At 43.1% G+C, this 12,296-nt stretch overlaps 1 protein-coding gene across 4 annotated transcripts in view; it reads right to left on the bottom strand.

The window, feature by feature from the left end:
* Nucleotides 1–12,296, bottom strand: part of OSBPL6 (oxysterol binding protein like 6) — a 167,022-nt gene that overhangs the window by 81,262 nt on the left and 73,464 nt on the right. For all 4 annotated transcript variants that reach the window (XM_015413758.1, XM_015413757.1, XM_015413760.1 and 1 more), the window contains exon 2: nt 8,034–8,299. In XM_015413758.1, the coding sequence (XP_015269244.1) occupies nt 8,034–8,135 (102 nt within the window). In that variant the 5' untranslated portion in view covers nt 8,136–8,299. The remainder of the gene's footprint in view (nt 1–8,033; nt 8,300–12,296) is intronic.

Genomic DNA, 12,296 nt, shown 5'->3' with positions numbered 1-12,296 from the left:
CGGCGCTCCGCCGGGATCGCGTTCCACCAGGTAGGGGCCGCCACTGAAAAGGATCTGGCCCTAGTCACGGCAAACCTTGCCTCCCGGGGGCCTGGAACCACCAGGCGATGTTGTGCCCCGGACCGAAGTGCTCTTGGGGGTATATGTGGGGAAAGGCGGTCCCTCAGGTAAGTCGGACCCCTGGCCATGTAGGGCTTTAAAGGTAAGTACCACCACTTTGAAGCGGATTCGGTATGCTATTGGCAGCCAGTGCAGCGCTTTCAGCTCAGGCTGGATGTGCTCCCACTTGAGGAGACCCATCAACAGCCTGGCCGCCGCATTCTGCACTAGCTGCAGCTTCCGGATCTGTGCCAAAGGGAGCCCCATGTAGAGAGTGTTACAGTAGTCAAACCTCAAGGAGACTGTCGCATGGATCACTGTAGCCAGGTCATTGCAGCCGAGGAAGGGAACCAACTGCCGAATCAGCCTAAGATGATAAAATGCCGATCTGGCAGTGGCTGCCACTCTTTTCTGCCGCTACATACAGACTAACATGGCTACCCATCTTGATCTACCTCCAAAGAACATTAGTAAAACATTAATTTAAACAACTCAATCTAAAACAAATTTACAATACAAGTTAATAGTCAATAGTATAGCCATGGGAAGGATTAAACCATTAAGGTGTAAAAGGTAAAGATAAGGAGGTAAGTGGAATCCACAAAAAATAAAAAGAGAAAGAACAAAGCAAGATTCAAACCAAACCCCGAGCCAGGATGAACAGAAAGGTTTTACCCCAGGGGCAGAGTGGGCTCCTAAAAAGGCTGAGAAGCCAAGCTGAGCTAAACCAACAATTAAAAAAACAAATGGAGATCTGCCGGTCACCTTTCCCTGTAATGCCACCAGACACATCTGAGCTAAGCAGTCCCTTCACGACTGCCAGGACTGTTTGGACACAGTGAAAACAAGGCTTTGTTCTGTGGGTCAGCATTTGTAATATATGTGGTAGTACTCTAGACATTCTCTAGGAACGTTCTGGGATAATTATCCTCTAGAACATATGGAAATCGTAGCTTACCATCCATTATGTGGCCATTTGAACAGATTGTGAAAACCCACACACGCTCTTCGCATGGATAACAATGATGACTCAGCAACAGTTACCTTGGATGTCTGATCTGTCATTTCCCCATCAAAATGCTGTAATCAGTGGGGGAGGGGGGAGACCCTGTGAATTTACATTTTGTTTTGTATCTGACAAATAATACTTGACTGATCTACACTGAGTAAAGTATACCACATTCATCTTCTATTCTCTACAATCTCTGTCTCCTTAGAATAGGTAAATCTTTAAAGAAGAAAAACAGGTAGTTCAGGTTCGATCTAAGTTTAGTTGGGTCAAAAACTACAATGCTATGACTAATGAATTCTTTCTGAAACAAGTATAATGGCTTGTATGGTTGGATGTCATCATGCAACCAGAGAATATCCACAACCAGTCCTGGGCAAGGCTTTATTATCTATCTTCTTACTTCAATATGAAGAATTCGATGCATTCAACAGCCCACTCTGAGATATTTCTTGTCCTCCTCCTCCTCTCATGGCTACTTAGACCCAGTTCTCATGTTATCGCTGAGGTTTAGGTGCTGCTTCCACATGACCAGATCTCACAATAATCTGTAAACAGGAGCCATTCAGGTTGGACAAATAAAGCCAGCTTTATCCATCACCCATGAGGAAAAAAGCCACCACCTCATTTCCCACACCCACACTCCTTTTTTTTACAGATACTACCATTGTGGTTTGGAACCAATTCTTGAGAAAGCAACTCCTCATGCTGCTACATCAATGTACAAATCAGGCATTAATGAATAATTCCATGTCTAAAATCAGTACTGTTTAAAGTGATCCCCTTTCTTACCAGTCTAGGCTACTATCCACTACTACAAATGAAAGCTTTGAATACAGATGCTTTGTTTAGATGTGAAGGGTAGGCCATTTACAACCAGCATCTCATACTTCACTTTCCTTAAGTTTGATCTAAGGTTACATTTGCAGAACATCTTTATAGCAAGTGCATAATCTAGTTCTGATCATATTCTAATAAACAGCTGTTAGCAAAGTAACAGCGTTTGCTGTCATAAGTCAGCCAGGGCTCTACGATAGTGAGGACTCCTCAGAAGAAGAGAAGTTCGTGTAGCCAGCCTTGAGTTAACAGAAGCTGACAAGCAGGAAATGAGATCATATTCTAAAAAAAAGCTGTTAGCAAAGTAACAGTATTTGCTGTCATGTGTCAGCCAGGGCTCTGCGACAGCGAGGACTCCTCAGGAAAAGAGGAGTCCTGTGTAGCCAGCCTTGAGTTAACGGAAGCTGATAGCAGGAAAATGAGCTGCACACTGGTCAGGATTCATAGCCAACAGTTGGTGCAGAGCCACCAACACCCTCCAGCCCTGATTCAGCAGATGAATCGCAGTTGGCCATTCCCAGCCCACCAGTATCAGCTACACCCTTAGAACACTGCAGACTGAGGCTAAGAACAAGTTACAGACAAGATAGCAAAGTGCACGCCTCCTGGCCCAATACCAGCTGCTTGATGATAACAAAGATGAGTACTTGCAGGATTGCTTCTGAGAAAGTGGTTGCAAGCATGACCCTTAGGCATGGGGCTATAAAAGCAGCCAAAAGAGGTTGTTAGGTGTGGATGCAATGCATGCAATAGATGCTAGTCCACTGACTCTGCTTTGCCTGACTTCTGGACCCCTGACCTTGGACTGACTGACTTTTTTGCCTTACTTCTGGACCCCTGACCTTGGACTGAACGACTCTGCTTTGACTGACTTCTGGCACATGATACTTGGAGCCTGCAAGCCAGGACATTTGCAGAGTGACAATACTTTGCTGAGTGTTGATGAATGCCAAGTGTCACGGCAGGGCCAGGGAGCGTGGGTTAAACAAGTCAAGTCCAAAGCCAGTCCGAGGTTCAGCCAATAGTTCAAGCAGCACAGAGATTTAAACAAGTCCAAAACAGTTCACAAAGCCAGCGTCAAACATACCATACGTCATAGTCCATAAATCAAGTAAAGCCAGAGTATCGCAGAGCCGAAGTCGTGGTCAAACAATGCCGAGAGTCAGGGAGCCGGAGTTCAGAAGCAGAGTAACAAACGGTCAAGGTTTCAAAGAGTCCGGAGCAAGATTTCACAGAGCGTCTGGTCCTGTCAACTGAAGTTGCCAGTACAAATTGCTTCAAGCAGCAGGTTTGTTGATATAGTGTGCTGGCTCATTAACTTGTTATCTTCGTGGAGCAAGGTCAGGCCGCTGTTAAAACTCAGGGCTGAATGAGCGTCTTTCACGCATGCGTGCAGCCTTGCGTCTCTCATTCAGCTCCTGTCGTCGTTGACTCCTGAGCCGGTTCACAGGTGGGGGGGAGTCGGGTGGTGATCTGCTTGAGTCAAGCAGAGTCTGATCCGGCGCAGGTGTCTCCTGTTAAAGGAGTCAGTTCTTCTGTTAAAGGAGTCAGTTCTTCTGTTAAAGGAGTCAGTTCTTGGCTGTTAGGCTCTGCCTCTGTGGTCACATCAGGGGCTTGTGGTGCCAAGCCCCCTTGTTCCTGGCTGTCAGATGCTACATCAGGGGCAGGCATGACACCAAGCACCTCTTCAGCTTGCTTCTTTCAGTTTGAGCCACATGCCACACACAAGCCTGCAGCCCATAAGTCTGTGTGCCCCACTCATTCCATGATGGCCTGACCTCTGGGGTGGGCCCGCAGGGAGTTGCTTGACAGCTGACTTGCTAACAGCCAGTGCTGGGTCCAACTGCCCAAAATTATCCTTGCTCCCCACCCCGTGCATTCCATCCAGGCACATATGGCTCCCCTAGCCCACGACTGGGAGCCTTTCTTTCCAGCTTAGTAAAATCCTTGAGGCCTTGCTGAAGAATCCCAGTATTTTTGCCAAAACAGAAACACCTTGGAACATGCCCCCTTCCCCCATGCTCATTGTTACCCTCTTTGTTCAAGTTATGTTTCCAGGAAGCACCTGTTATCATTAAGGTTACGGAGTTGGATTCCATGAACCATGGATAGAACAAATTCACAAAACAAATTTCTCTTTTTTTCCTCCTGCAACTGTCCATGAAACCCCCACCCCCCCAAAAAGACTGATCCTGAGAGTCAGGGGATCCTTGGGATCAGAGTGAGATGTGATGGGGAGAACTGAACAAGATCATCACTTTTGTAGAAAAGCTCCTGTAAGATGGAGTGGGAGAATTTGTATCAGTTTTCCTCTGAAGCTTATTGCCAACTTATCAGAAAATAATGTCTCTGTCTCTTCTTCTTATATATCATTTTATTACAAAGAGAAAAAAACGAAGTAAGATAGTTACTTTGTATTAAGAGGAACAAATGGAAAAATTAAACTGGAAACGTCATGCACTCAAAAATGCAAGTGAATACAATTAAGTTAGAGCAATTATTTCAGGAAATCGCACAGTCAGACCTTTTCTCCTGGCTGGTGCCTAAGAGATTATGGCACCACCAAGCCCATTTCTACTTAATGTCCTCTGGCTATACTGCTTGTGAAGAAATGCATTTTTGGGGTAGAGGTCTGACCTGAGTAAAACCTTTACCAGGAGGTTTTAAAAGTTTTTCTCTCTAGGAGGAAGTCAGTCAATGGCTTTCCAGCCTCAACCCAGCTATCTCTTGAGAAATGCTAATAGAGCTAACTAGAGACAAAAGGAAGGTCCAGACTCTCCCCCCCTCCAAGCAGGGAACAGAGATTTGGAGGAATTAAGACTAGAAAGACTTCAGGAAGAAAATTCTGGAGACTTCAGGAAAAGCTTCTTTGACCTGGCCTGACCTGGTCAGTAGGAGGGGAAAGAGAGAAGACAAAACTCTTGGAAGCAAGGAGGAAGCTCTCTCTTTGGGTGCTGATTCCATCAAAGCAGACAGAACTCGTCACTGAGGTCTGGAGGAGGCGGCCATTGCCATGTGCTGGCCTGGACAGCTGAAGGAAGCAGCAAGCTAATGGAAGTCTGTAGAGATCTGTAACATTCTAAGCTAAGGAGTCTGTCCTATATTCTAACATCTGATAGAGCACATATAGAGGGAGGGACAGAGGAATTGTGTTTTACCTGTTTCTTTTGAATCCCCTGCTCAGTCTGGTGCTGTGCTAAAAGTATGCTTGTGAACAGTTTCTTTTTAATAAATACTTTATAACTTTGGATCCTGGTAGTGGTTCTCTGTATCACATAGACCTCCACCATCTCCGGCGTGGAGGGCGGCGTATAAATTTAATAAATAAATAAATCTTGGACATGCTATTTTAAAAGAAATGCCAGGAGGAAGGCAGGCAGTTGGCAAGTGGGTATTCCTGCTAAGCTGTGACAAGGTAGTAGGGGCAGCGGCAGCTGAGCACCTAAGTCCGCAGAGCTGGAGAAGTTGCGGTTGCAGGCAGAGAAGGAAAGGAGGGACCAGGAGATAGAGATCTAGAGACTGATGGCGGCAGGTTACCGGAGAGAGAGAAAAGCCTCTCCATGTGTTCGGAAAACCTTTGAGGGCAGGGTAGAACAGGGCCCGCAGGACAGAGCAGGCCCCTTCAGCCACACTGCTCTATAGCCAAGATCTGAATGTGAGCCTGTATTCCAAAGTGACTTCAACGCCTTAGTTTTAGGTCACACACAGTGCTTTTTCTCTGCACTACTGGATTAAGGTGATATATTTCTCTTTCTTTTTATGCTTTGTATTTATATCAAGCTAAAACGTAGAATTAAAGGGGGGGGCAATGTAAGCACTGACACTAGTAAAGCATGACCATATGATTTATTCACTGTTGGCCTGAAAATGAGGAAATGGTAGGCAATCAGCCTGCTACTGCAGATTCAGTCTTATAACTGCCACATCTCTAGTATGTAAAACTTCTGCCAGATTGACACATGGGAGAAATGGAGGCATTATGTACAACTATTTCGTTTTGCTTACATACAGTAGAGGGAGAACACACGCAAAAGCCAATAGGGGAAATATTACTCCAGCTGCTGTGAAGTTTACAGTCCACACCATCAGGTCAAGGGTAGAAATCAGCTTTACTGGAACCCTCAGCCAGGCATCCATGTTGGAATCATGTCTGAACTAACCCCACTTCCTCAGGAGCATGCTCAGTTTCACTGCTCAACAAAAAGTATCTGCCACTCAGCCACTAGGTGGCAACATATCCTACTGCCGCAGTCGCTTGGTGGTGGTGGAAAGCACCACTGTCTCAGCAAACTTATGGTGACGACACAAGGTTGTCAAGAAAGAGATGTTCAGAGGTGGTTTGCCATTACCTGCCTCTGTGCAACAAGCCTGGCCTTCCTTGATGGTCTCCCATCCAAATACTGACCAAGGCCGACCTTGCTTAGTTTCAGAGATCTGACGAGATCAGAGTAATCTGGGCTATGCAGGGTAGTCACTTATAGGTACCTGTCCCATCCCTTTCTGGATGTACTGGTTGCTATGACTGGTGGTGGACAAAGGATGGGACAACACTCCAATCCAACCTTTCTACTCAAAGAGATTTTGTTACTACTTGTTCCCCCCCAAGTGGTACTGTTTGTTTGTTCTTCTATTTATTTGTATTTGTTTGACTCTGGAGAGGCAGCATTTAAATTTCCTTAATAAAGCCATGCACTGAGTAGTTTACATTTTTAAGAAGCAAAAATCATTTAACTAAACAAAGACTCATGTTCTCTATCTACTGAACAGCAGCCAAATGGCACAGAATTACTCAAAGGCATGCTTTCTATGGAGTCAAAAATTCCAGTCCTCTCTAGGAATCACTAAAAATGCTATGGTTTTATGGTTTTACCACAGAAGAGTTTTACCACACTTCTGGATGTTTCCCATAAGTAATGGTACATCATCAGTCCAACTGCCATTTTTAAAAAAATATTCTACTGCTGCCACTTGCAACAGTAGAGAGAAACAAGAGGCAGGCCATCCTCTACCCCTGCTGGGGGACTGGGAACGGTAAGCAGAAACCAGAAATCAAAGAAAAAATCATAATACTTTATAAGAAATCCTGCACACCATACAGCATACCTTTTTGATTATTTTGTAATGTTTTATAATTTTATATATCTTCATCATCAACAACAACAATAATATTAATGGATTTCTTGGCCGCCCTTCGTACTCACATATGCACAATAATCGATTATTTTGTAATGTTTTATAATTTTATAAATCTTCATCATCAACAACAACAACAATAATAATGGATTTCTTGGCCACCCTTCCCTAAGGTAACTGCATTCGTACTCACATATGCACAATAGCATCAGCAGTTTGGTAGAGCTTCGTACACAAACCAAGAAAACATTTCTCTAAAACCTAGAAGACTAAAGGCCAACTTGTTGTTGTTCAGTCGCACAGTCAAGTCCGACTCTTCGCGACCCATGGACCAGGCTGAGGAGGAGGCATTTAACTCTCCCATGCCTGCTTTTTCTCCTTCTGCACATCCCCCCCCAAATTCCTTCCTCTCACACTACCTCATAGCTTAATTTTTCCTCAGGTGCCCTGAAGCAGAATTGAAGTTGTCTGAGGGAAAATGACATTTAGCTAACTACAAACAAGTGATTTGTTTTGCTTACATATGGCACCCAGGGTGCACAAGTGAGGAATTGGCAGGCGGGGGAAAGATTAAGTGCCGTTCCCTCTCATTCATTGATCCTACCTCCCACATTCCCATTACCCCAGCAAACACATGGCTGAAACTATCCATACCATCTATCTCTGCCCTCACCATAAGCTTAAATGGACTGTCTTCATCCATACAGGTCCACTGAATGTCACCTTCTCAGGTCTTCTCACATCCCTGTATGTTTCCAAAGCAGTGGCACAAATTAGACGACCACAAGGTCAATAAAGAACTTCATTAATGTTATGAATAGCAGATGATGCTATGAAGGGTTTTTTCTGTTGACCTCTAAACTTCCCTAGTACAAGGATAAACAACTGGTAACAGGCTACAAGATACTGTACAAACTGCAAAGCAAATAAACAGTATAAGCATTCTGATACTTACCTGCCTACTCTCCCGCTGGGACGAGGATGAAGTAGAGGCACTTTTATGAGACACTGTAGAGGTTCTGTGAGCAGGAGATACACCCTTCTCCTCTGAACTCATCACGGCAACTAGATTGGGGGGGGGGGCTTTCACTGTGAAGACCACATTGAACTCTTTCAGACGTCCAAACAAAGACAGAACCTGGTGGTTTTCAGCTTTCTTCCATTTCACAGTGTGTTCTCTACATGAAAGGGTAAGATGGATTCAAGGCATCTAAACCAGACCTGTAATGAAAAAGAAAAGGGTAGAGTGTTTACATATACTTGCTCTTTTAAAAAATTCCCCCCCCCTCTCTCTCTCTCTCACACACACACACACACACACGCACACACACACACCAAACACATTCTCCCACACTTTAGCAAAAAACAAAAACAGCCATCATTTTCGCTGAAAAGAGAAAAATGCCCTCCTTTACGTTCTATATGAATTCACCTATCAGTTTAAATCAATACCTCTGTACTTACATAAATACAAGTCTGGGGAAAAAGATAATGCAATTCTACTGCAGAGGCGATTTTTGTTCTACTGGGTTTCTAACTCACGCTTTCTTCAATGAAAAAAAAATACAGTTTCTCATCATATCACATTGATAGTTCTTTTCCCTTTCTTTTCTGGCTTCCCACGTGACAACTTACCTTGCAGCTAAGATTATTTACATTCCGTTTTCTCTAACTCTCTCCTCCCCGGTTTTATTTATTTAGAAATATGCAAATGAGATATATAGCAAGTTTCATGTAAAGAACACATAGGAAGTCCAGTATCTGTGGTAACCAGTATAGGGATTACCACATTTTTTGTTGGGTATCAGCCGTCTAGGGGACCTGTGTGTTTTATTTGATTTGACATTTGATCAGCTGCTGGGTTTATTTATTCGCTTGCATTTTCAACTGGAGGCTGCCATTCAGCCTCCGTTTCCTTCCCAGAAAGTTGAGATACCAACCAGCTGCACTATCTGTTCTAATCTGCCTGGCTATTCTACACAGAATGGAAACAGGATGTCTTATCAGGCCTGAAACATCTGCTCCCCACCCCCCCGCAATATTCCCCCCTTCTAAAATCCAGTCTGATGAAAAGTTCTAGAGAACTCAAAAGCTTACAAACACGTTTGTCTTATCTTGGTAGGTACAAATAAAAGGAATTGCACGTGGCTTTTGTTTAAGGTACCTAAGCATCGTCTTCTCCACATATGGTTGCCATAGATATGAATATGAACGTTCAGTGTAACCAGCTTAGATCCATACGTCTTACAGTCTTTAAGTACACTGTGGAAAATATTACTGAATACCAAAGCCACTTTTGTAGCGAAATAAGAAAAAGTTAGCTATTCACAAGACAGACACTTCTTCATCACCCTAAAAGCTGGCTGTTTTCAAAGAAGAAACACACACATTAATAAGGTAACCAAATGCAGTGAGAGTTTGAGATTTTTGCTACAACAAACTTGAATATTTTGATAGGTGTGGACAGAATATTGAAGCAAAAATAAGACTACATGTGTTATTTCTCTCCAGCACCTCCCTCCCATAGACACAAGGGCTGTCGTCATCCAAACAAATGAAATCTTGGTTGAGTAATCTTCAGCATTTTAAACAATTAATCAATTAAACCTGCATAAACTGCAATCAGGGGGAAATTATTCCAGGGGGGCGGGAGAGTAGGCTTTGTTATTTTTTAGATAGTGTAAATGTGTCATCGCAGGCCCCTTTGCACGTGAACGGAGAGGGCTGGCCATTTCTCAGATGGAGCCTATCTCCTGTGGTTTGTTGGATTGTTTATATGATTGATTGATTTATACCCCGCCCTCCCTGCCAAAGCAGGCTCAGGGCGGCTTACATACATTTACTGAAGCACTTTTAATAAAAAAATCATTTTAGAAAAATCTGCTGCCCAATTAATCAAGGACACCTTTACAGCTGATCAAAAAGTGTTAATCTATTAATCTAACCCACTAAACTTTGCAACATACAAACTGATCTTTCACTTTTCTGCGCCACCTTCCAATTCAGAAGAACCCCCAAGACGGCATACATGGATAATTAACTGGGGATATCCCCAGCCTTCCTGACATAGCAATACTCTGCCATACTTCTCAAACTCCAGTTCTCATTAAGCCCTCCTGGCTGATTTGAGACCATTTCTTCCAATCCAATTCTCTGAGGGTTGGAAATTGGTTGGCAAATTCCCCGGGCTGGTTGCATGCCCCTTTCCTATCAAGACTGCTGTCCTAAGGAAGAGATTGTTTAGGATGGAAGAACAAGATGGTCACAGTACACTGCCACCCACTTGACAAGACAGAACCACAACGGAAAGCAGTACACGTACACTGGCTTATGCTGATATGTTTTATTTTTTATTATTTTATTTTTATTCTTAGACTTCTACCTCTCCCCTCCCCTGGGGTGTGGGGTGGCTTCACAGTATATTTCTCTAACATAGTTTGGAGGAGCAACTGTTAAGAGATGAGATAATGGATCCTAGGCAAAGCACGACTTAACTTGAGCTGGGCCTTACTAAGCATTAGCTTATGACAAATGTTCCCTTTAAGCTGTGGAGTCTTGTGAGCAAAAATTCTACTTTGTGAGCTGCTGGCATTAAAGTTGTGAGCGAGCAACTTTACTATTGCATAAATTAGTTTGCTCTGGAGCCATCCTTCCTGAGCTAAGACAAAAATGAGTGAGCCAGAGGCTAAAAACCTGTGAGCTAGCTCACACTAACTCAACTTAGAGGGAACACTGCTTATGACTAGTTTTTGATGCTTGCCCTCAGCTCTGGAGGCTGAATTATAACAAAGTATGAGTCTCTGAACATGTGCAAATGTCATTTCCCCTCACCAACAAGTACTATATTTATTCCAAAAAAGACCAGTTTTTTCCCCCATTGGGCCATAAAGAAAAAATACAGCTCTCTTACATTAGCATCCAAGTACGTATAGCAATAAAAACATTTTGTGTATAACATTCTGGGTCATCTTTCATCAGGGGTCATCTTTCATTCAAGGTCTTCTTTCCTTCAGGTAAATATGGTGAATAAAAGCAGCTTTGAAACATCTGGGATTAAGGAGATGAGTTTCCAAGTCAGCATATGAAATTTTCAGGTAGGTTTGAGCCACGGTGGCTTTGAATCAGCTAACAAATATATATAGAACCTCCATTGTACTACTATTTACTTATCATAATTTTTGCACATCATAAAGCCAATACTGTATCATTAGACTAATACTGTATATACACTTTGCTCAAGACAAGGAATTCAGTTTACTGCTATCTGATAGATGATTGTTCTTCCAAATGAAACATCAAAACCTGTAGTCCTACTGTGGCCACATCTTCACCCTTACAGGCATTTATGTACAATTATGACAGACCAAGCAACACTGCATTTGCATGCCCACAGCTAAGTGCAGAACTGCACTCATACTGTATAAATACATGAGAGCCCGCTACAAAGATCTGTATCAGTTTGCTATTTCAAGATGCACACTCCTCTTAGATTTAGCACAAATCAAAAATCAATTCTAATGTTTAAAATAGCTGCACCTTAAAATGTTTGGCATATCACAGCAAAAGAGCAAAATAATAATTTCAGTTCACTGAACTGTATTCAAGGAATCATTCAAGGGCTGAATAGAAAAAAGGCTTTGGCTATTTATGCTGGATAGAAGCCATTACCAAAAAAAAAAAAAAAAAAAGAGGTGGCTGAATAGACCTGAGATAATGAAAATCAAATGGTCTTTGATGCATCTGAGCCCCATTCAGTTGATTCATGTGGAAAATTGTATGCTTATATTTAGCAGTTGTGTGTGTGTGTGTGTGTGTGAGTGTGTGTGTGTGTGTGAGAGAGAGAGAGAGAGAGAGAGAGAGAGAGAGAGAGAGAGAGAGAGATTACACTTCAGTGAAGACTTTTAAAAAGCATTAATGAGGGTAAGTAGTATTGCTAAACCCCAAGTATGGCACTAGGGAACACTGTGACTGGAAAATAACATGTTTTTAAATAACTGCTTTTAGGGGGAAGAAGGGGCTATTAGGATTGTTTGAACAAAGGTGAACAGTACTGTTCTGAAGCTCTGTCCATGAATTAGGGTTACCAACCCCCAGGTACTGGCTGCAGATATCCTGTTATTACAACTGATCTCCCGGTGACAGAGCTCAGGTCACCTGGAGAAAATGGCCGCTTTGGAATGTCGACTCTATGGCACTATACCCCGCTGAAGTCCCTCCC

The sequence above is a fragment of the Gekko japonicus genome, unplaced genomic scaffold (genome assembly GCF_001447785.1).
Source record: "Gekko japonicus isolate JY-2015 unplaced genomic scaffold, Gekko_japonicus_V1.1 scaffold743, whole genome shotgun sequence".
Lineage (NCBI taxonomy): Eukaryota > Metazoa > Chordata > Lepidosauria > Squamata > Gekkonidae > Gekko > Gekko japonicus.
The sequence above is the reverse complement of the archived record's forward strand: the minus strand, read 5'-3'. Positions and strand labels throughout refer to the sequence as shown.